The sequence below is a fragment of the Poecilia formosa genome, unplaced genomic scaffold (assembly GCF_000485575.1).
Source record: "Poecilia formosa unplaced genomic scaffold, Poecilia_formosa-5.1.2 Scaffold767, whole genome shotgun sequence".
Taxonomy (NCBI): Eukaryota; Metazoa; Chordata; class Actinopteri; order Cyprinodontiformes; family Poeciliidae; genus Poecilia; species Poecilia formosa.
In genome coordinates, this window is record NW_006800706.1 from 43653 (window position 1) to 66212 (window position 22560).

General features: G+C 36.5%; 1 protein-coding gene across 3 annotated transcripts in view; it reads left to right on the top strand.

Annotated features, from left to right (window-relative positions):
- Positions 1-22560, top strand: part of fnbp1l (formin binding protein 1-like) — a 46660-nt gene that overhangs the window by 20920 nt on the left and 3180 nt on the right. For 2 of the 3 annotated variants that reach the window (XM_016666675.1, XM_016666674.1), the window contains exons 2-14: positions 3994-4109; positions 5527-5577; positions 7541-7688; positions 8590-8652; positions 10934-11038; positions 12175-12303; positions 12790-12936; positions 13023-13244; positions 18128-18142; positions 19098-19207; positions 19279-19411; positions 20201-20295; positions 21454-21635. In XM_016666675.1, the coding sequence (XP_016522161.1) occupies positions 3994-4109; positions 5527-5577; positions 7541-7688; positions 8590-8652; positions 10934-11038; positions 12175-12303; positions 12790-12936; positions 13023-13244; positions 18128-18142; positions 19098-19207; positions 19279-19411; positions 20201-20295; positions 21454-21635 (1516 nt within the window). The remainder of the gene's footprint in view (positions 1-3993; positions 4110-5526; positions 5578-7540; positions 7689-8589; positions 8653-10933; positions 11039-12174; positions 12304-12789; positions 12937-13022; positions 13245-18127; positions 18143-19097; positions 19208-19278; positions 19412-20200; positions 20296-21453; positions 21636-22560) is intronic. The other variant, XM_016666676.1, reaches the window with a different exon arrangement.

A 22560-nucleotide genomic window follows, 5' to 3' on the forward strand; every position in this document is an offset into this window, starting at 1 on the left:
GTGTGTGTGTGTGTGTGTGTGTGTGTGTGTGTGTGTGTGTGCAGACGCAGCCCGGGGTCTGCAGCCAGGCTGACATTTCCTGCAGTGTGAATCAGATTCTGCTCTCCTCTGTGTGATCAGCTCCTGGTGTTCGCAGCATTAGCTCTGCTAATTAATTGTGTGTTTTTCCTGTGTAACGCCAACAGATTAACGCTGTATGGAAAACTGATGGAATCTGCTTATGAGGATTTTTTCAGTTTCGTCTTCTGGACTCTAAGTGACTCATTTGTTCCCAGATTGCGATGTGAGTGAATCACAGCAGATAAGTGGTGAAGAAGTGGAGCTCTCAGCCTTTCAGGTGTCAGATCTCAGGGGTAAAAAATGTCTGACTGGTCAAGTTTGTCAAGACTGATAAAATGTTGCTCAGGGTCCTGAAACTGCACTTCTTCCCTTTATGTCCTTTAAAATACTCCAAGTATTAGATGTCCTTCTTTTTTACCGATTTTACTTTCATTCGTAAACATTTTAATCTTTTTAAGTGATTTATAACAAATAGCTGAACTTATTATATTTTAGTGATGTTTCTACAGCATAGTCTCCCCTTTAGTCATTTATATTTTGCTCATTAATCAGTTTTACTGCTGTGACAACATGGAGTGAATTTCCACAGAAAATGCTGATACAATTTTTTAGAAATATCCACAGGAAGTTTATTTATTCAGAATCATCTTTCTTTTTCCATTTTTAGGTTTTCAAAGAGAGAAAAGCATGGATATATCACTAAATAATTTTTAAAAAGCACAAAACTTCCTGTCTGAGAAAGAAAATGGATTTAAAAACATGACATGTACTTTTTGGTAGATATGCTTCGATTGCAGCTTTCTGACTGATCGCTGATCTTTAAAAACTGATATGCTGATTCCGATTTTGGCCAGTTCTGATTTATTTTGTCTGAAATCTGAAATTTGTTGCTAAATATAGTAAGAAAGTCATGATAAAGAAACGTGCAGCAGGCGGGGCTGACAGCCAGACGTATCTGACAGCAGAGCAGAAATGAACAGTGGTTGATTGTTAGACCTTTGCTGATGTAGATAAGATCGGCTTCACATCCAAGTATCGGCGCCGATAAATCAGCCTGAACTGTAGGCACCCCAAATTACAGGCTTTGTTTCTATATTTAGCGACTTTTCAAACAACAAAACAATTCATCAGCCAAATTCAGAGTTCACAGGTTGAGTTTCTTAAAGAAAAGTGCAATTGGTGCGCCTGTAAATAAAACGGCACCCTAGCATCACAAAAAATAAAAATCTGATTGATGGGTTTATTTTTTGTGGACGTTATGATTCCTGAATCAGGATTTTCCTCAGGAAGACCCTGATGGAAACAGAGCTACATGTCAGTGCAGCGACGGTCTCTTTTAGTGATATTAATAATACAATACCGATATTTATTAGATTTACATTTCTTTTTCTTTATTTTTACAGAACAGTGTTGTAGACCGCGTTTCAGCCAGCTGACTGGCAGGACACAGAAAGAACTGTGCTAATGTGGTGTTGATCTATTAGAATCAAAATTCCTACAAAACTGATCAAGTTATCAAAATGCTGTTTCAGTCTGTGCCAACAATGAGAACTGAATCTATCGCTAAGCCTGTTGCGATAACAAATGTTGCTGGATGATAAATTGTCCAGAAGTTATCGCGATAAACGATAATAATGTTTTTCAGACCGTTTTCAAGCATTATAATGGTAATATTGGCATAATAATACAAAAACACTGTCAAAGAAAAAATACTTTAAACTCTAATGAACTTTTAGCACTGGAACTGCTGGACGACATCCAGTTTTGGAAGAAAAAGAAAAATGATAAATCATGCAAATGGAAATGATTCTGCTGGTTTGAATTTATTATATTATTCATTGATTTATTGCTAATTGCGACAGGATTTTTACATGTTGTAGTGGAGTTAAAAGTGGCCAATGCATTCTCTCTGACAGTCTGAAATAAAGTCACTTCTGTGATCTATTATTCTGATTGAGTCAGTTCAATTTAAAAGTCCTAAAGGGAAATTAAATCATCATAATGAACTTCTGTTGTGAGCAAATTAATTAACTAACTAAAAGTGAAAGTAATCAGTGATTGAAACAGAATTAAATAAAATCTTCACATCCATCTTCATGCGCTTGTTGCTAACAGATTCCAGTTTTCATCTCCGTTTTTCTCCCTGCGGACGGAGAGAACAGGAACCTGGAGACGCAGCCAAAAACTACAGCATGAGCTCATAGTCTATTACTTATTCATAGCTCCGTCACACAGGCTGATGCAATCGCCGCCTTGCAGCTACCAGGAGGCGAACGCGCCGGAGAGATGCTCCAGACGTGAGCAAGACGGCTAAAACAAACCCAGAATAAACCTCAACAGCTGTGATTCAGAGCGAGGCTCTGAGCTAACTGCTGCTTCACGTCTTAGTCAAACCTCCTGTTTCTGTTTTTCTTTCCTTTTTTGAACAAAAAATGTGCAGGACTTTAAGAGGCCGGCGGAGGGTTTTTATTTCACAGTTCAGACTTGCTGGGTCGCTTTGTTTGTTCAATAATTAGTCAGCGTTTTGTTCAGCCTCTGGTTGCTGCAGGCAGCAAGCATGATTACATCCTCTGCTTTTGATTCAGTTACATTCTGTCCTGTAGTTCAACTGAAATATGACCTTCCTGTTGGTCACTGAATTACCTTTGAGATACACCTGTCACAATAAGCAATAAATCAATTAATAATATGATCAATTAAAACAAGCTCAATAATTTCCATTTGCATGATTTATCATTTCTCTCTTTCTACCAAAACCTGGATGATAAAACTCTTCAGTCTGGTGTTTTGATCTCAACTGGACTTTTTGGTTTCAGTTGTTTCATTTAAAATATCTTCCAGTTCCAGTGTTTAAATGTCCATTTAAATTTAAAGTTTATTGATCTTTGCGAATGTGTTCTTGGATTATTAATGGTTTAATAATCCAAGAACTTGAAAATGGCCTCAAAACAATAATATTATCATTTACTGTGATAACTTCTGGGACAATTTATCGTCCAGAACAAATGTGAGAGAACTGATCAATGACGTCCCCAGTTCTGGTTTAGTGTATGTTGATGGAGGAAAGGCAGGTCTCTGTCATGTTCAGCCATCTTGTTTTCTGTTTTATTCTGTTTGATCCATTAATTCAAAGGGGCAGAATTATATAAAATTGACTTTTTTTTTTTAGCTTTACATAAACTTATAATGTTTGCCTCATCAAAAACAAACCTGGAGTGTTGCTTTGATTTTTTTCATCATTGAGAAATCTTTTAATCTCCATGGCAACCATTCAGCAGTGCTAAACGCCTGGGTGGCTTTAGCTCCGCCTTTGAGGCAAAGCTCCTCCCACACTCAGCTCCTTCAGACTAGCCAGCAGCAATTAGCAAACACCTGGTGGAACTGTTGAGTTCATTATTCTTGATTACTTGATCAAGTAACTATAATAACATCAGTTGTTATAAAAATGTCGATTAAAATCACTAGGTTAGCAAAATAGCTCAGGAAAAAAACAACTTTATTTTCATCTGTTAAACCTTCCTGTTATCAGCTTGGAGTCTCACTCTCTGCCTGCCTGAATGAACAGTTTGTTCTTCTCCTGATTTTATTTTTAGATACCCATGTTATACAGTAAATATTGTAAAATATTGTAGTTTTTCAGCCTGGTATTATTGTACGCATGGAGCTGTAAGTACAAACAACAGACTGGAATATGAGATTCTTGTATTTTGTATAAATGTTTTTAACAGAATAAATGTATCTTGAACCTCCATAAGAAACCATTTGTCTGCACATGCACACTGGCAAAAATTAATGTTTAATTGTGTTAATTAGGTACAAAAATATGTGCATAAAAATGGTTTCTGAAATGTGGTTGTTTTCTAAAACACATGTAAAGTGTTTTTTTCTTTTGTTCTTTCTTTTAATTTTCTGTCCTGTTTTTTTTTATTTCAGGACCAGTTTGAGAATCTGGACAAACACACCCAGTGGGGGATTGACTTCCTTGAGCGCTATGCAAAGTTTGTTAAGGAGAGGCTGGACATAGAGCAGAACTATGCCAAGCAGCTACGGTAGATGCACACGCACCCACACACAAATCCTTGTATTACTGCTGTCAGATTCAAAAATATATTCTTACCTGCATATCCTGCAATCATGGCTGAAATTTTAGCCATTTTTCTCTCTAATGATGCGTAGGAAGTCGAAGGTTGTCACATTTTCACTGGTTTCATTTTTAAAAAATACTGAGACAGTAGCTGCGTTTCTGGAGATGTAGGTATTATTAATTTAGTGCAGCGTGCAAAAGTGAAAAATAATGCATAAAAACCATTGAAGCATAACTCGAAGCCACTTGTATTCTTCTTTTTTCTTCTCTCTCTACGTTAGCTGTGCTACGCAGACTTGTTGCCATAGCAACCAGCAACAACACCGCTAACGTATCAGAATTCAACACCAAAAAATAACACAAATAAAGAGCAGAACATTCAGTCCTTTACAGTTTCATGTTTTCAGGCTTGATGTTTATTTAAGTGATCGCTGTGTTAGATTAGCTATTAGCTAATAGCTAATAGCTGTGTTAGATTAGCTATTAGCTAATCTAACACAGCGCTGGTTGATTAGCTAATTTAAACACCTGCTCTACTGATGATGTGCCAGAGTTGGTGTTCAGGTCGCCTTTTTTTTATCTATTTATTTGTTTTTTTTAACTGAACCAAAACACATAGGATTCCACAGCACATCTACATGTGAAGGTTGTCATAGTCAAGCTAGCATAGCTGACCTATTTCCCTCTCTCGTGCTATTTTTTGATTAAAGCCGTTTCCTGACTTTATCAAATTGTCATTATATTGACAATTAGTAGCAAAGCACTGTGTCCCTTTTTATTTTAGTATTTACTGCATTAGGTTAACAACTTAACAGCTGAAACCGATGCTAGTCTTGTTAGCGGGCAGCTTTTTGGCCCTCCAGCAGGAAGCTGGGGGCGGGGTCTTGGTGTGACATCATGCTTCAACGTGTCGACATATTGATGTTGAGAATATTGAAATAAAGAATGAAAATGCCTGTTTCTGTTTCTTCGTAACCAAACTGGTAGAAACCAGCAAACTTCTTTAAGAATCAAATGAGGAATGACTGAACGTGTATCTCTGTATGAGTCTGTTTCCAGCCTTTTTCTTTTTTCCTGATAACAGCTCTCACACTCATGCATCTGCATAAACATGCAGCCTAACACACCTTTAGCCGTGCTCCAGTTAATTCATTCAAACTGCATTTCCAGGAGCCTCAGGGAAACGACCGGCGAAGACTTTGATGTTTAAATCTTTGATTCATCTCTAATGCTTGGATCCTTTCCTGCTGAATTTGGATGTCTCTCCTCTCGTTTGTGTGTGTGTGCATGTGTGTCAGTCTGACTTTCAGCATTTTTGTACCTGCAGGATTAAAATTTCAGACAGTGCCTTCAGCTTTTATGTCTCCCCCTTTCCCTTGTAGGAATCTGGTGAAGAAATATTGTCCAAAACGTTCAAAAGATGAAGAGCCAAGGTGAGGACGTCGTTTTAGTTTAATCCTTTCTCGATGCTTTCGGATGCCTGTGGACTGGAACAATGGAAAACCCTGCTGGAATCTCGATGAATAATTTCTGACTGGTCATTTAAAAAAGCATGTTTGATGTGGCTGCTCACATCCCGCCTGTAAAATTACCAAACAATGCAGTTCATCACTTAGACGGCAGGAATGTGGAAGGGTCTGTGGAGGTCAGGGGAGATCTTTCTGTCCCTTAAACCACATGAACGGTCTACATTTTTATTATTACAGCTTCCTTAAAGTTGGAAAAGACTCAGAAATTAATTTTTTATGAGGAAAAAAACTTTAATTCTTGTTTCATTTGTTTGGAGGTTTTTGTTTTTTCCAACAAACAGCTGCTCAGCCACTTTTCTTGAAATTAGATCATGGAAATTATCTATGGTTCAATGTAGAGAAAGGTTTTCCTCTTATTTTATGCTCGTTTTAATACATTATGAATAAAAGTTAATTGTTTATGAAGGTTTGAATGAGCAGGAAATAAGGATTATTGAAAAGAAAAACTAATTTTTTAAATATTTTTGAAAATATTTTCAAAATAAGATAAACTAGAGATTCATCAATTTAGATTTTTATGGCTGATTATCTACACAGATGTGAAAAATCTGCTGTCGTGTTATTGAAAGAGTGCGCTGAGTCAAACTGTATCATCGTGATTAGTTTATTCGGAATCACCAAACTCCCAGCATGGGCATCCACATAGCAATCAACGTCACCTGGACTACCTGAGCATGACGCTCTTTTATGACGTCATCACAGGTGGCCATTTGTAGTTTTTAACCATGCGTAACAATAACACCACATCTGCCATTGGAACTGGTACTGTTTTATATCTGTCGTTGAGATTTATTGACTGAATACAAGCTTATTTATCTTTCTGAGGAGTTTCTTTTAAGTGTTTCTGTCTAGTTTCTAGTGTAAATATCTTATTACACAAGAATTAAGATAAAAAGTAACTCAAAAGTAACTTCTCAGCAGGATAAATTAGGTTGTTTTCAGGCAACAATTCCTGAATAGACACAGTGCTGGTTCCACTGGCAGATTTTTCTCACTCAAAACAGTAAAAATGTCTCATAAGTGGAAACATCTGCCAGTGGAACTAGTTCTTTTAATAATATATATTCAAGAATTATTGTTGTAAAAACAAGCTTGTTTATCTTGCTGTGAAGTGACATTTAAGTTATTTTATCTTCAAATATTTAGTAATATTTTGCGTTTTTGCAGCTTTCTAAGATGAACTTTCTGGAATCCACCAGTTTTGTTGCTTTATTATTTATTTTACCAAGAAAAAGTTGTTACTGAACCAAATTCAGGGTAATTTTTGAAAACATGTATGTATTTTTGTCTAGTTTCTAGTGCAAATATTTTAATACACTTCCATGAAGACAAAAAATATGTTATAGTAACTTTTCAGCAAGATAACAAACAACAATCTGCCAGAGGATCTAGCACTTTTAAACATTTTATTCAAGAATTGTTGTTGTAAAACAAGCTTATTTCTCCTGCTGAAAAGTTGCTTTTCAGTTATTTTTTGTATAGTTTCCAATACAAATATCTTAATACACTTGAATTAAGACAAAATAACCTTAAAGTAGCTTCTCAGTAAGATAAATAAACTTGTTTTAAATCAATAGTTCTTGAATAAAGATACAAACTGTAGTAGCTAGTATTAGTTATTTTTTAAAATATATATATTAAAGAATTATTTACCTAAAACTAGCTTATTTATCTTGCTGAGAAGTTACTTTTAGTTGTTTTGTCTCAAAGCGTACCAAGACATTTTCATTAGAAACTAGACAAAATACTTGATAAAATTAAGTGTTTTTGCAGTTCTGTCTCAGCTGGAATCTGTTTTGCTGCATTAAAGTCTTTCCAGCTAAATTCACAGTGATTTTTAAACTCTTTAAATTAATATTTCATGTAGGTTCACATCGTGTCTGTCGTTCTACTCCATTCTGGGCGAGCTGAACGACTACGCCGGCCAGAGGGAGGTGGTGGCGGAGGAAATGTCCCACAAGGTTTACAACGAGCTGATGAGGTACAGCCAGGAGCTGAAGGCCGAGCGGAAACACGTGAGTGCTGTCACGGCTCCCAACATCGCCGTCCTGAAAGCAGATGTTTCGCTCCTCTCCTCTGCGTCGCTTGTTTTCTGAGGAATAATCTGTTGCATATGATGTTATCCATCTGTCGTCTTGTTTCTACCATCTGCTGCTGGAGAATTGGAAATGTTGATGTGTTTTGGGAGAATAGTGGCCTCTAGTTGTTTTGAGCCATAATTTATCATGTTTTATTTCATATTAAAGTTTGGTTTTCATTGGTTTTATATGCATATTAGACTTGAGGTTTCATGATAAAGCAAAGTATAAAACTTTGAAATATTTCTGAATGAAACTGAACTGAATTAGAAGAACATCAGTATTGATTTAGTAAACCATATAATCCATTTTATTAGTAGGTCTGTCACAATAAATTTTCCTGGATGATAAATTACCTCAGATGTTAACACTAAAAATTATAATATTGTTATTTTGAGGCCATTTTCAAGTGATATAATGATAATTATATTACCACACTACCACATTTTGCAATAAAACATATAATTTGGCTTCCTAATGTTTTCTATATTAATATTTTAATTGTTTCAAAGTTTTCTTAGACTTAAAATAGACACACTGTAATTAAAAAGTCTCTTTCATTCCTTAAGTTCCTAGTAGCTCTAATTAGCATCATACCTAAATTAACACTAATGTAGGTACAAAATTCAAATTTCTAATCTCTAAGTAGTTTCACATATGATTGACAGCAAAAACATACATTTTTGTGGCATGAAGATGTTAAATATGTTAGAAAACGGCAGTTACCTGCTGAAATAAGAAAACCCGCCGCCTACTTTCATGTTGCTTTGTCACGTTGTCCAATATTTCTGTGGTCTGCTTATTTACGTGTTTCTTGTTTCTGTGTGGAAATGAGCAGCACCTACAGGAAGGAAGGAAGGCTCAGCAGTTTTTGGATCACTGCTGGAAACAGATGGACAACGTAAGTCTGGGGGTTGGGAGAGAAAATGTGTTTATGGTAAACACTTTCTGTCAGGGACGAGCAGCGGCACTAACTGACACCAGGAAGGAATGAAAGAAATGCTAACAGTTAGCCGAAGGATAAACTGAGTCCCCACTGATCTTTTTACCCATTTTGGACAGAAAACAAAAACATTTCTTCCATTTAAATCTGTTTTAAGAAGCTGGCTCCGTGCTAAATAGTACAAACTGTGGCTTTAATTATTTTTTATCATATTCCGAAATTGTAGCATCATTTTTGTTCCCTTCTTGGCAAGGACAGTTTCCAGGAAAAAGACAAAGATATCAGTGCAGATCTGAAGCTCTCAACTGTATTACTGCACTGCAAAAACACAAAACCTTACCAAGTATCTTTAGCCTAGTTTTTCAGTACACTTGAGATAAGACAAAACTAACTTACACATAAAATGTAAGAGATTGTTTTAAGTTGATAAGTCCTCAATTTCAATTTAAAAGTATCAGTCCTAGCAGCTGATTATTCCACTAATAACATCTTGCTTCAAGTCAGATAATCTGCTAACGGAAATAGTTTATTTTTTATTTTTTATCAATATTGAGGACCTATTAGCTTAAAACAAGCCCCTATTAGTTTAGGCTTATTTCAAGTTTTCTAAAAAAAATAAAAATAGACTAACCATTAGGCCTGTCACGATAACAAATTTTGCTGAGCGATTAATTGTCTAAAAAATTATTGCGATAAACGATAATATTGTTTCAAGACCTTTTGGCACTGATTTAATGGAAATGACTAATAATGCATGGTATTTCCTGCCATAGATAGATGCACTTTATTTTGAAAAGAACACATAACACTGGAACTGATAAACTAAATAAACAAAACAACCAAAAACAAAAATAAAATGGATTCTCAGTCTCCATTAACAGAAAACGTACTTGAATAAAAACTAAACAACATAAAGCCAAAGTGAAAATAAATACTGCATTCAGCCAAAAGAGTGCAGATTATAAAGTCTGTATACTGTATTGGCATTCAGTAATCAGTAGATTTAAATAGAGAAGATGGGCCATCCGACTCCCTAATGCAACAGTTCACACTACACGATTTTTTGCCCCTATTTTCTCTTTATGACAATCTTAGATCGTTGGTCGATCTAAGATTGTCACTGGTGATTTCGTAACCGATCATCCTGCAGTGTATGGTGAGTTACGGTAGATCGTCGTGGCCGCTCCGATCTAAATCAGGGGTTTTCCCCGACTGGGAGCTAAACGCTGACCGTGACAGGTAGCCAATCAGAATGCCGGATTCTCCTACTGCTTTCTGAGGGGAAATTACGGAGGGGAATCCCAAACAGCTGACACGGCGCAACCCGAAGTCCAGCGGACATCGGAGATGATATGTGGAAACAACATTAATGTTTATTCAACATTTCGAGAAAGAATATAGAAATGACAAGGAGAGGAGTTGGAGCCAAATTGCTACCGCAGTTGATAAACCCTGTAAGTTTTCAGCTGTTCTTCGTTAACGTGACATAAATAGGTTACAATGATTTTCATTCAGTCAGGACTTTACGCTGACTCCAGCCACATGCATCACAGGTAGATTCTAGTAAAGCACTGATTAATGCCTGGTTTTAAAATTAGTTAACTGGACTTGTAGCCGTTATTTTGGGCCCATGTGGCTGAAAACCACACGGCACGATGAACCGATAGAATCGTTATATCTAGGATTTCTGTCGGTTAATGTGTCTCAGATTTAGAAAATGGGCCGACAGTCGGCAGACAACTCGTGTCTTGTGCGCTGGACATTAGACTAAGGAAATGAGGAAGGGAGGGTCAGTGGAGAGACCGGAGCTGAGCCTGTTTTCATTCAGTGTCATCAAGAGAAAGGGAAAAAAAGGCAGGAAGAGACGATAAAGCCGATAATTAAAATGAGGTCAATAGGTTTAATTTATCGTGCGATTAATTGATTTATCGTTTATCACGACAGGCCTACTAACAATACTTAGTAAGATTTAGTGTTTTGCAGTGTAAACTTGAGCATTTCAGTGTGTAGACTGTGTGACTTTAACTGTGACCACCTAGTGACCAAACTGTAATGTCTCAGCTATTCGCTGTTTGCTTTACTGCTAATGCGATCCAGATGGCGCATCAGGAAGTAAACTATCTCTGCGTGATTCAGTCACATATTTTTCCTCGTCTCATTTAGCGAGACAGATGCAAATCTGCTGCGATGAATATTTTTGGTGTTTGAAATAATCTGGATGCTCTTTTTTTCCTTTTAGAGTAAAAAGAAGTTTGAGAGGGAGTGCAGAGAAGCGGAGAAAGCGCAGAGTACCTATGACCGGCTAGATAACGACATCAACGCCACCAAGTCAGAGGTGGAGAAGGTAAGCTGCTTCCACCTGCAGAGCCGTCACATCATTTATCTACGGTAAATCTTTCCTAAGTTTTCACTGATTTCTAGTGAAAATTTTGGCTTAGTTTCTTGGTACTCTTGAAATAAGACAAAACTAACCTACAAATAACTTTTCAGCAAGATAAAATAGCTTTTTTTGTTGCTCATATTCAGCCTCAGTGTACATGAAGAGTGTTTGTTTTTTAAATTAAAGATAAATTAGATTCCAAAGATGGGTAGTTTTTTTTAAGTAAAGAACTCCTTAAATAGCAGAAAAAGTAGTTGTTCTTTTGGCAGACTATGTCACTTGCAACAAGACATTTTCCCATGTTATAAATGAAATAATCTGCCAGTGGAACTGAAACTTGGTTGCTAGGTAACGGGCTGTGCTTGGCTGGGGTTGCTAGGTAACGGGCTGTGCTTGGCTGGGGTTGCTAGGTAACGGGCTGTGCTTGGCTGGGGTTGCTAGGTAACGGGACAGTGCCACTGGAATTAAAATGCCAGCGGGACTAGAACTTTTTCATCAGTATTAAAGAATTATTGACTAAAACAAGCTCCTATATTTTACTGAAAAGTTACTTATAAGTTTGTTTTGTTTTTCTAAAGTGTAGTAAGATATTTGCACTAGAACTTAGAGCAAAAATACTTGGTAATATTTTGTGTTTTTGCAGTGTACATGCTGACTTCTTTCTGTGGTTTGGCAGAAAACTAAAGAGGAAAAAGGAAATTATTTATTCTTAAATCGTTATAATGTGTAATGTGTCGTTTCATCTTCAGAAACATTGTTTAACATCACAGTTTGGAAAGTTTAGCCCACGTTTCTTTGCAACATTGTTTCAATTCAACTGGACTGGAAAGTTTTTAGGTTTAAATTGCCTGTTAAATGTCAAACCTAGAGACGCACTGGTCCAATGTCTGTATTGAAATAAATCTAGATCAGGTTTCGATTACAATGTTCCTGATCTGTAAGGGCAGATCTATTCAGTCTATTTCTACGCTTTGTCCTCTGAAATGCTTTATTATTTATTTTACATTATTTAGAACACCACTTTCTGAATTTCTAGGCTTTAGGTTGGCCTTAGTGGATTACTTGTGTGATTTTTCATAATTATATGATCAACTGTTCAGGCTAAAGCGCAGCTCTACATGCGGACCCACATGGCGGACGAGAGTAAAAACGAATATGCTGCTCAGCTCCAGAACTTCAACGGAGAGCAGTGGAAACATTTTAATAACTCCATACCACAAATCTTTAAGGTAAATAAAACAATTCAATCGTTCTTACGCACTTTATAATTCCTTTGTTATCTTTGTATTTTTAAGTGTTTATTACTTTTTAAAACCTTTTTGTTGATCATGTTCAGCCTCAGTATACATGAAGAGTGTTTGTTTTTCAAATTAAAGATAAATTAGATTCCAAAGATGCATTAGATTTATGTGGGTGAAGAGAATTGGGTTTGTTTTATTTATTTATGTCACCTACTTCACTTATGTTTTGAAATGAGTTTGTGGATTTATTAAAAGTTTAAACTTGATTTACAAAGTTTGGCGGAGCTTCAGAAAGAGCAGGAGTTCTTAAAGAGACAGAGGCCCAATTTCAAGGAGTTAAATCAGGAAGTAAAATTTCTTTTAAGTCATATTTTACATAAACAGCATTTTCACAACACCTGAAGTTGTGCTATAAAAGGGCACCAAGTGCCTGGAAGGGTTTTATTCATTCATCTTTTCCTCCTCTGCATGCAGAATCTCCAAGGCATGGACGAACGGCGAACGGTAAAACTCGGTGAAACGTATCGAAGCTTCGCGGAGGCCGAGCGGAGAGTCATTCCCATCATCACCAAATGTCTGGATGGGATGGTTTCTGCTGCCAAAGCCGTCGACGAGCGGCGGGTACGAAACCGACATCAGCCTTCAAAGAACAAAAAACCCAATCCCGTTGAAACTATTCCCTCAGTTTCCATTTTCCATCCTCCCAGGACTCGACTATCGTGGTGGAGTCGTTTAAATCCGGCTTCGAGCCACCGGGAGACTTTCCATTTGAGGACTTCAGTCAGAACTTGAGCAGGACGGGTTCGGACGGGACCATCAGCAACACGCCGAAAGGCGAGAGAGAGCTGGCTCCGGTGCCGCGCTCCGAAGCTAAACACACGATAAGCAAAGGCAAGAATAAACTCTGGCTGTTTGGGAAGAAACCAAAGGTACGCTGACATACTTTAATTATTCACATTTGTTTCAAAGTGTCTGACTTAAAACAAACACTTTATTTCTATTAATCATGATGATTTTCTGGTAGCACTTAATGAAAGTATAATTTTACATCAAACCAATAGAAAACTGGTTTGAAAACAGAAGAAATGTGGGATTAATAAAAATGTATGTTTAACACCTGCTTAAAGGTTATTTTCAAAAGTTACTTTTTCTCTGACAAGCTATATTCTAATTTATTCAGTATGGCTGCGTATCAAAAAAGATTAATAAATGTATTATTTACATAACTAGAAACCCTAATATGATATTTGTTATACAGTAAGAGAAACTTTAAGTATTTAGCTGTATTTGAAACGATACAGGATGAAAACAAACAATTCTTCAAAAATTTTGAAATTCAGTTTGTAACAGAAAAGGTGCCAGGATCTCATGGGACTGTGCAGGAAATACATTTTGTTGTGTTTTTGCACTGTTTAAAATGAGCATAGCATATATTTTAATTGTTCCTCTTATTATATTTTAGTTCTTCCTGAACTTAAAATATACATACTGTGATTAAAAAGTCTCTTTCATTCCTTAAGTTCCTGGTAGCTCTAATTAGCATCATAGATTTACACTAATGTAGGTACAAAGTTCAAATTCATAATCACATACAGTTGACAGCTAAAACATGTTTTGTTTGTTTAATTGTATGTAAATTCAGGCATTAAGACGTTAAATATGTCAGAAAATTCTAAATCTGATCGATTAAATAACAAAACTCGTCTCCCTTCTTTTATGTTTCTATGTTTGTCAAACTGTCCAATATTTCTGTGGTCTGTTTATTTACGTTTTGTTCTCAGTGGTTTTCCTTGAGAAAATGTTGCATTAATGTTGTTTTACTTCCACTTTTACCAACTTCCTGTTCAATTTTGGAGTTATTTTAAATAATTTTTCCGGTTTTATAGCCATACTTTCCAATCTGCTGCCGTTTTTGGACCCTGACCCTCAGCTAAAGCACGCCGCTGGTCACTGATTAACCTCCTGCAGTTGGTTCATGTTTAACCAATCAGCTGCTTCATGGTATCAGCAATGTGTTTGATAGATGGGGTGTGTGTTTGTGTACACGGAGCAGTTTGCTCAACACTCGGACCGGCCTTAAGGACAGATTACGATTCTCTGGGATTGAGATTGAAGCTGGTGTTCAGCTCCATCTGAATGAGTCAGCCTTGGAAAACACAGAAGAAGAAATGCGGAAACAAACAGGAAAACAGTCCTGATCTAAACTTTATCTGACTTGAAAATATTTTTAATTTGAAATATGTAGTTCCTTCCATATTTATCAGCAACCTTGATAAAGAAACTAGTTAAAGGTTTTAAAATAAATACATTGTTTTTAGTACAGCAGCATAATCTTACACTGAAATACAATTAGATAACTTTAATCTCTGTTGTTTTGTACATTTATCAGCTATCAGGTCAAATAATTACTTTGAAATCAATGGGATTTTTTAAAAATAATTTTCCTTTTTTTAAAGTTGATTTGAGTTTTTTTAAATGTCTAATTAGATATCAAGAGCTTTCATTATTCATTCAGGATTTTTCTAATGTTTTTTGTGAATTATTTTTATTTTTTTTGTGCAATCAAAACATTGGAGAGACTTTCGAAATATGTTAAAAACTATTTCCAAAATATACATGTAGAAGAAAAGAGGGATAAAGAAAATAACAAGCAGACTTATTGGAGACACAAACTTTTCTATCTGTCTTTAAATAACTTCTTGGTTAATTGCTACATCGATCATTTGACAGCTGCTGAGGCAAAGGCAGCAGAGGAAATGCTGCCACCTGCAGGTGGGAGTTGGCATCACTTAAGCCCAATGTTTTTGACCATTTTTGGAAAAGAATCACAAAAAATTTACAGTGATGTTGGTGTGAAAAATCTGTTGACTTTGCGTGAATTTCTGTGATCTCAGATTCATAGAAAAACTGGAGGGACTGAAATGTTCTTTGGGAGCCTTTTCCGTCTTCTGGTTTATAAACTCTCCTTACTTTGACTAGGAAATATAACCCAAATTTGAATTAAAACTTTTTGTCCATATTCAGCCCACATCCATAGTCTGAATGGCAAAATTCTGATCTTTTCACCCCGAGAGAGAATTATTTATTTTCCCAATTCAAAATGTCTCAGCTTTAAGAGCAGTAGCTGCGTTTCCATTACAAATGTGTGCAAAATTTTGTAGGTATTCTTATTAATACAAAAACACAATTTTGTAATTGTGGTATGTCCATTAAATAAGAAATGAAATTAAAATCACATGTGAGTAAATTTGGTGCGATAAGTCATTAAAAATCATCCTCCTCCTATCACATCCTGTTGTCTTCTTTGGCGTTTCCACCAGTAGTAACATCCTGTTGTTCATCACGACTCGTTTATTGTGAAAAAAGTGTTTTTATTGCAGATTTGGTGCAAAATCTTTTCATTGGAAAAGGCTAGATTTCTTCAAAATCGGTATGTTTTTATTAATCAAATTTATTTTCAGAATTCAAATTTACGGGATTTTATGGCTAATGGAAACGCAGCTACTGAAGAAACACAATTCATGTTGAGGCAATTTAGACATTTTAACATTTGATAACCAAAACATTGATAAAATTTATGTTGTAATCCGGGCGTAGGGAGTAAATTTACCAAAAATAAAGAGAGTAGTGAAACTTTCTGAAGTGTTTTTATGAAAATGGCCGACTCACTCCCACATATGTAAACAACGGAAGCTAAAGCTAACAGCTGTTTTATTCTGACTTCCTGTCCAGTCCCCATCCTTTCTCCCTCCTCCGCCACCTTCTTCCTCCCACCACCATCATCATCATCATCAGCGGTCCGTCTCCCAATTCTTCCCCACGTCGCGCTTCGGCTCCGACCTTGTAAGCCACTATCTGTCTGAGATTAAGACTACAATACCCAGAATCCCTCAGAACATGAGAGGTTTGAGGAGAGGGGTGAGACAAGACGAGTCCATGAGTTTGAAACTGGTTTGTTTTTATTTCTGTTTTCATTTATCGTTTCTTTTCAGGATGTCTGCAAGAACAGGTTCAGATTTTCTATAAAACGTCTCAAATGTTGCGACATCCTAAACTGGATTATGACGGCTTAATACAGGGGTGTCCAAAGTGCGGCCAGGGGGCCATTTGTGGCCCTTGGACTGATTTTGTGCGGCCCTCATCTGTAATTCAAAAATGATGCAAATTTGGAGACTTTTAATTTGTAATTTTCTTACAATGGAAAATGTAAAGTACAACAGAAAGTGTTTGTCTTTTTATAACCGAGTTTTAACAAAATGTAAAATCATGTTTATGATGCACCCAGATCAGTTTTTATTTAATTTATTAAGCTTTACTAACTGTGACAGACGATGTGAAAGAAAATGACCCAAATCCTGTTTCTATTACTGAAATAAATTTGTTCAATGGAGCCGAAAAGGTGCAAAATTTACAAAGGCATATTTTGGCCATTGTACATATAAAGAAAAATAAAAAAATAGAGTAGCAAATTTCCAAAATAAAAAATGTTGAGTAATCAGAAATTTTCTGAAATAAAATTTTACATTTTTGAGTTTAAAATGGTGAAAATTTTTAACTTTTGAAACTCAGAAAATTCTGAAAGTTGAACATTTTTGACATTTTTTCTAGAAAATTTCTGAGATGAATCCCAGTTTCTGAGTTTTTAGTGGAAATTTACTTTATTATTATTATTTATCTACAATGGCAATACAGTTTTGAAACTACAATAAATATCCATAAAAAAATCAGGTTTCTGTATTTGCCTGATTTTTGTTTTTTGGCCTTCGGTTACTTTTGCCTCAACAATTTTGGCCCACATGACAAACAGCAGCTAACGTAACAGCTTGCAGACATCTTGTTTTTTCTTGTTTTCCTCTTTTCTTTTTGATTCATTTTGTTGTTTTTGTGTGATTTTGTCTGGAAGACGGAGGTTTGCTCCAATCAGAGCCGCGGATCCCTGGTGGCTGACGGTGTGTTGCTGGTTTTTGGGTTGATGTTTGCTGTGTTTTTGGTTCGCTGCTGCATGTGGAGAGGCGATAAACAAACAAACGTTATTTTAGAGATGTTGGTTTGGCTTCAGCCTGCGGTTCTGTTTGTGTGCTAACACGTCTGAAAGCTGAGAAAACGGCTCTGAGCCTCAGATGGTTCAGCATAAACTGGTGAATAACAGTCAGACTCGGTGCCAAGAGAAATCTGGGACTGGATGATTTTCATGGCTGCAAAAAATAGTTTTTATTACATTAAAATATGCAAATAAACAAATAATCCTTTTTTTAAAATAAGAAACATTTTTATACCTCAAAATGAACAACATTCATGCAGTGAACGCTAAAGCAAAGGATGAACCTGCAGCTAGAAGAGCTCAGCCGTCTCTGCTCGGCTTATTACAGCTGATTTATTCATTATTTTTTGGATTAATCAATTAATAATTAGCAAAAAGTTCTTATAATAGATTTTTTCTTTTGTTTTTAACAGAATTTTAATCAGTTGAAGCTAAAACAGCCACTTGGGAAGTTCTGTGTAGAAAATGGCATGTCTTAGAGTCTGTATACTCTAGTTAACAATTAATCAATTATTTCAATTAATCGATTAATCATTGTTAATCATTTCAGACCAAATATTATTATTACATCTCTAATAATAAATGCTTTTTAAATTATTTACATCATTTGGTTGTTTTTTAATGTTTTTAAATGCAAATGATGTTTTTTTTAACTAAAGTTTCTGAATATTTAGCAACCAAATCTGAACAAAACCGATTAATTTGTTTTTGTTCATGTTTTTCACTGAAAACTAATCAGAATGTTTCTTTTCTTTAACGGTTAACGCTCAGTGGTCGGCCAAGATGGTGAGTCAGTGTGTAAAGTAGTAGGAACTCCATTAGTGTCGACACAACCCCAGTAGAGACCCAGCAGTAGGAACTCCGTTAGTGTCGATACACCACCAGTAGATCCAGAGATTCAGTAGCTGCTGCACCAAGGTTAGAATAGTTCCCCTGTAAAACAGGCACACAAAGTGTTTTATGTGTCAAACTAAAACAATAATTTGCAGAAATAATACTTTATTCACCTATAAAGGAGTCCTGCATTATAAAACTTTACAGCAAGGGTGTCCAAAGTGCGGCATGGGGGCCATTTGCCGCCTCTGGATTGATTTTGTGTGACCCATAATTGAGACAAATTTGGTTTCAAAAACTTTTACCTTTTCTTTCAATTGGGATAAAACTATGGCACACAAATTGAAATCTTCTGACTAAAATGTCAGATTCAACACAAAATATTCACCTGCTAATAACCATTTTTTCTGCTTTTCCTTTAATTTCATGATACATTGGTCTAAGCGTGTCACTATATGAAAGTCTTTTTTCTTGAGACTCCAAAGAATAAAAATGGATCACAAATATTTAAGCTTCTCGACAGCCTCAGAACTCCATACATGAAAAGATAAACAGCAGATGATTTTGGCCCATGTTGCAGAAAGTTTGCACACCCCTTTACAACCTAACTGTCCAGACAGAACTAATTAAATCATTTTTACGTGTTTAAACCAAACTTCTGAAACTATTGGTGTATTTTAGTGTGATGAACTGGCGCAGAGTTACCAGATACAACACATTTATGTCTGTGTCTTTTAAAAATTTACATTTTAAGTCAATTCTGTTGTGTTTCTGTATCTGTGTGGCTCATGCTAAACCTCAGGTGCCAGAAGTGTAGAAATGGACCGTCGTGTTCCTGTGTGTATACACTAACACTGCCTGTAGCGTTTTCTGATTATTCGTCCTAATGGTGTTTTCTGATCGGCAGGTTCCGTCTCTGGAGGATTTCAGCCATTTGCCTCCTGAGCAGAGGAGGAAGCGGCTGCAGCAGAAGATCGACGAACTGAACCGGGAGCTGCAAAAGGAAACGGATCAGAGGTGAGAGGTCGCCAGCCAAGGCGTCGGGAGGAGCTGCAGGTCCGGCTGCTGAACCTGTTCGTTTCTGTCAGGGACGCCTTGAACAAGATGAAGGACGTGTACGAGAAGAACCCGCAGATGGGCGACCCCAACAGCCTGCAGCCCAAAATCTCTGAGACCAACTGCAACATCCAGAAGCTGCGCTCAGAAATCCACAAAAACGAGGTTTGACGGTTTTTTCTGGACGATAAATTCTTCTAAAAGTAGGGATGCACCGATTTACTGGCTGGATGGTTTCCTTAACTTTGGAGGATCGATGATCAGCTGATGGTTGTATGTGAAGCTGGTCTTATCCACCGATCTCATCTTCCTCAGTAAACGTTTAAAATCAGCCTCTGTGCTCCTCTGTTCTGCTGCGAGAGGTTCGCCTGACAGACCGGCCCACCGGGTCACGTCTGAACCTTAACAACAGTCACCCACTGTTAAGTCGCTTTCTTTCAATATTTAGTGACAAAATTTCAGATTTCAGACAAAAAAATTGGTGGTAGCAAAAATAAGAAGGCTTTTAAAAAATTGGTAATTGGTGATCGGCCTGAAAACTGCAATCGGTGCTGCAATAAACAACAACGTTGTTTTGAGACCATTTTCATGTAATATTACAGTAATAATAATGCAAGAACACATTCTCAACAATCAGTAAACTTTAATTTCTAATGAACATTTAACACTGGAGCTGGAATACTTTTACATATCCAAGACAAATAAAACAACAGATGAAATGGATTATGAAGTCCGTATAAACAAAACTGTCCTTCAAAATGAGGAGAAGAATGAAAACTTTAATCATCCAGTTTTTGGTAGAAAGAGAAAAATAATAAATCATACAAATGAAAATTCCTTAGTTCGTTTTAATTTTTTGTGCTATTAACTGATTTATTGCGACCAGTTGTTTGTTTGTGATGGTGGAATATGACGAACGGATGATCTAAATCCTTCTTGTGGTTCTGTGTGCAGACGTGGCTGTCGGAGGTGGAGGGGAAGCAGAGCTCCAGAGGAGACCGACGGCACAGCGCAGACAACCACCACCACACGCCTCACGGCAGGGAGAGGTGACCAGCCAGCCGCCTACCTCTGAGGGCTGATTAATCACCATTAATCAATTAAATAATCCTCAACTAATTTAGTCATCGATTAATCTGGAGTTTACAAACTCAAAAAAACAAAAAACAGGCAATTTGCTGAAAACAAGTCAGAGCAATAATTAACCAAAACTGTACAAAAATATAAACATTTTGCATTTTAAGATAACAGAAAATGTGTTTGTTCTACACTGAAACTCCTTAAGCAGCAGTTTTAGCTTCAGTCGGTTCAAATACTGTAGAAAAAATGCTATTTATGCTATTTAGCACATTTGCTACCCAATTTTTGATCAACGAGTCCAAGAACTAATCACCAGATCAGCCTTGATCTCACATGTTGATGTCAGGATATTTGTATCTGTAGATTCCTCCTTTGCTATAAATGATCAAGTGTCACATACTAGGCAATAAAATGTTTTTTTGAAAAATGAAGGGAATTATTTATTTTTTGCATCTTTTAATGTATTTCTAATACAGTATAAAAAGGTTTAAACTGTTAAATAAAAAATATTTTTTTGGTAATTGATTACTAAACAAGTTGACGATTATTTCAATAATCGATTAATCTGATTATTTGTTTCAGTAATAGTTCCCTGAAACTCTGGACAGTATAAAAAAGAGCCAATGTACTGCTTTTGATTTAGATTAAGATTTTTACCCCCTTTTGTAGCATTTAATTTGAAGGATTTGATTTTAGTAGAAATATTTGAATAAATCCATTTAAATTAAAAGTAGAGGTTTTTAAATATTTTTTATTGCATTTTTGAGTGGGGACAAGCGTTAAGATGGACCATTAACAACGTAAAGGCAATAAAACAACATTAAATAAATTGAAATCATAATATTAACTTAAAACAGACCACATGTTTAAAAAATTATATAAAATTTAATATTTCTAATTTATCTCCATAAAAAGACTTTAATTGCAAAAGTAAATCACAAAAACAATCATAAAATAAAAGATGTTCAGTATTTATAAATGTACACAAACTATTTATTAATACTATTTTTCATCAGTACGTCCTGGAACAACCGGCCCTTTAAGAACATCCCTGATCCAGATCAGCTGTTTTTTCCTTTTATCCAGCTCTCCTGCTGTTTAAATTAAATTTTTTTGTTTCCCATCAGCCCTGAGGGCAGCTACAATGACGACACCAACCAGGAGCATCAGACGCCGCATCGCACGCCGCAGCACCGCCCCGCGCAGCCGGCCCAACCCAACCACGACCCGCACGAGTTCGACGACGAGTTCGACGACGACGACCCGCTGCCCGTCATCGGACACTGCAAGGCGCTCTACTCCTTCGACGGTAACTGCTGCAGTGCTTAGCTTCGCCACCAGGGGGCGCGGCCGTTTTCTGAGTAATGTTTTGTTCAGATCAGGAAGCGGATCGGCGGAAGTTGTGGTTAGAAGGCCTGTAATATTCTTTCTCGAAATGTTGAATAAACATTAATGTTGTTTCCACATATCATCTCCGATGTCCGCTGGACTTCGGGTTGCACCGTGTCAGCTGTTTGGGATTCCCCTCCGTAATTTCCCCTCAGAAAGCAGGAGGAGAATCCGGCATTCTGATTGGCTACCTGTCACATTCAGCGTTACGCTCCCAGTCAGGGAAAACCTCTGATTTAGATTAGAGCGGCCACGACAGTCTACCCTAACTCACCACACACTGCAGGATGATCGGTTAGATCGGCCAACGATCTGAGATTGTCATGTAGTGTCAGGTAGTGGGATGTTCCCGTCTTCTCTGTTTAAATCTAGTGATTACTGAAGGCCAATACACACTCCATAATCTGCACTCTTTTGGTTCCAGTGTTATGTGTTCTTTTCAAATTAAAGTGTATCTATCTATGGCAGGAAATAGCAGGCATTATTACATCATTTCCATTAAATCAGGGTCAACTGGTCTTGAAACAATATTATCGTTTATTGCAATAATTTTTAGACAATTAATCGCTCAGCAAAATTTGTTATCGTGACAGGCCTAGTGGTTTGTAGGTAGTTTTGTGTTTTTTATGAGAGTTCCCACTCTATAGGACTGGTAAGTTACAGTCTGTTTATGTTTAAGAACGATAATTTTTATTTGTATTTTATTTGGACATTTTCTGTTTGCTCAATTTGCCCAGGATAAGCTAAGGCTAAGCTAAGCTAAGTTTGACTCTAAAATGGTGAATTGTAGCGTGTTTATTTGCTCTCTGACTTTATTTCACTTTGATAGTGAGTGAAAGATACAA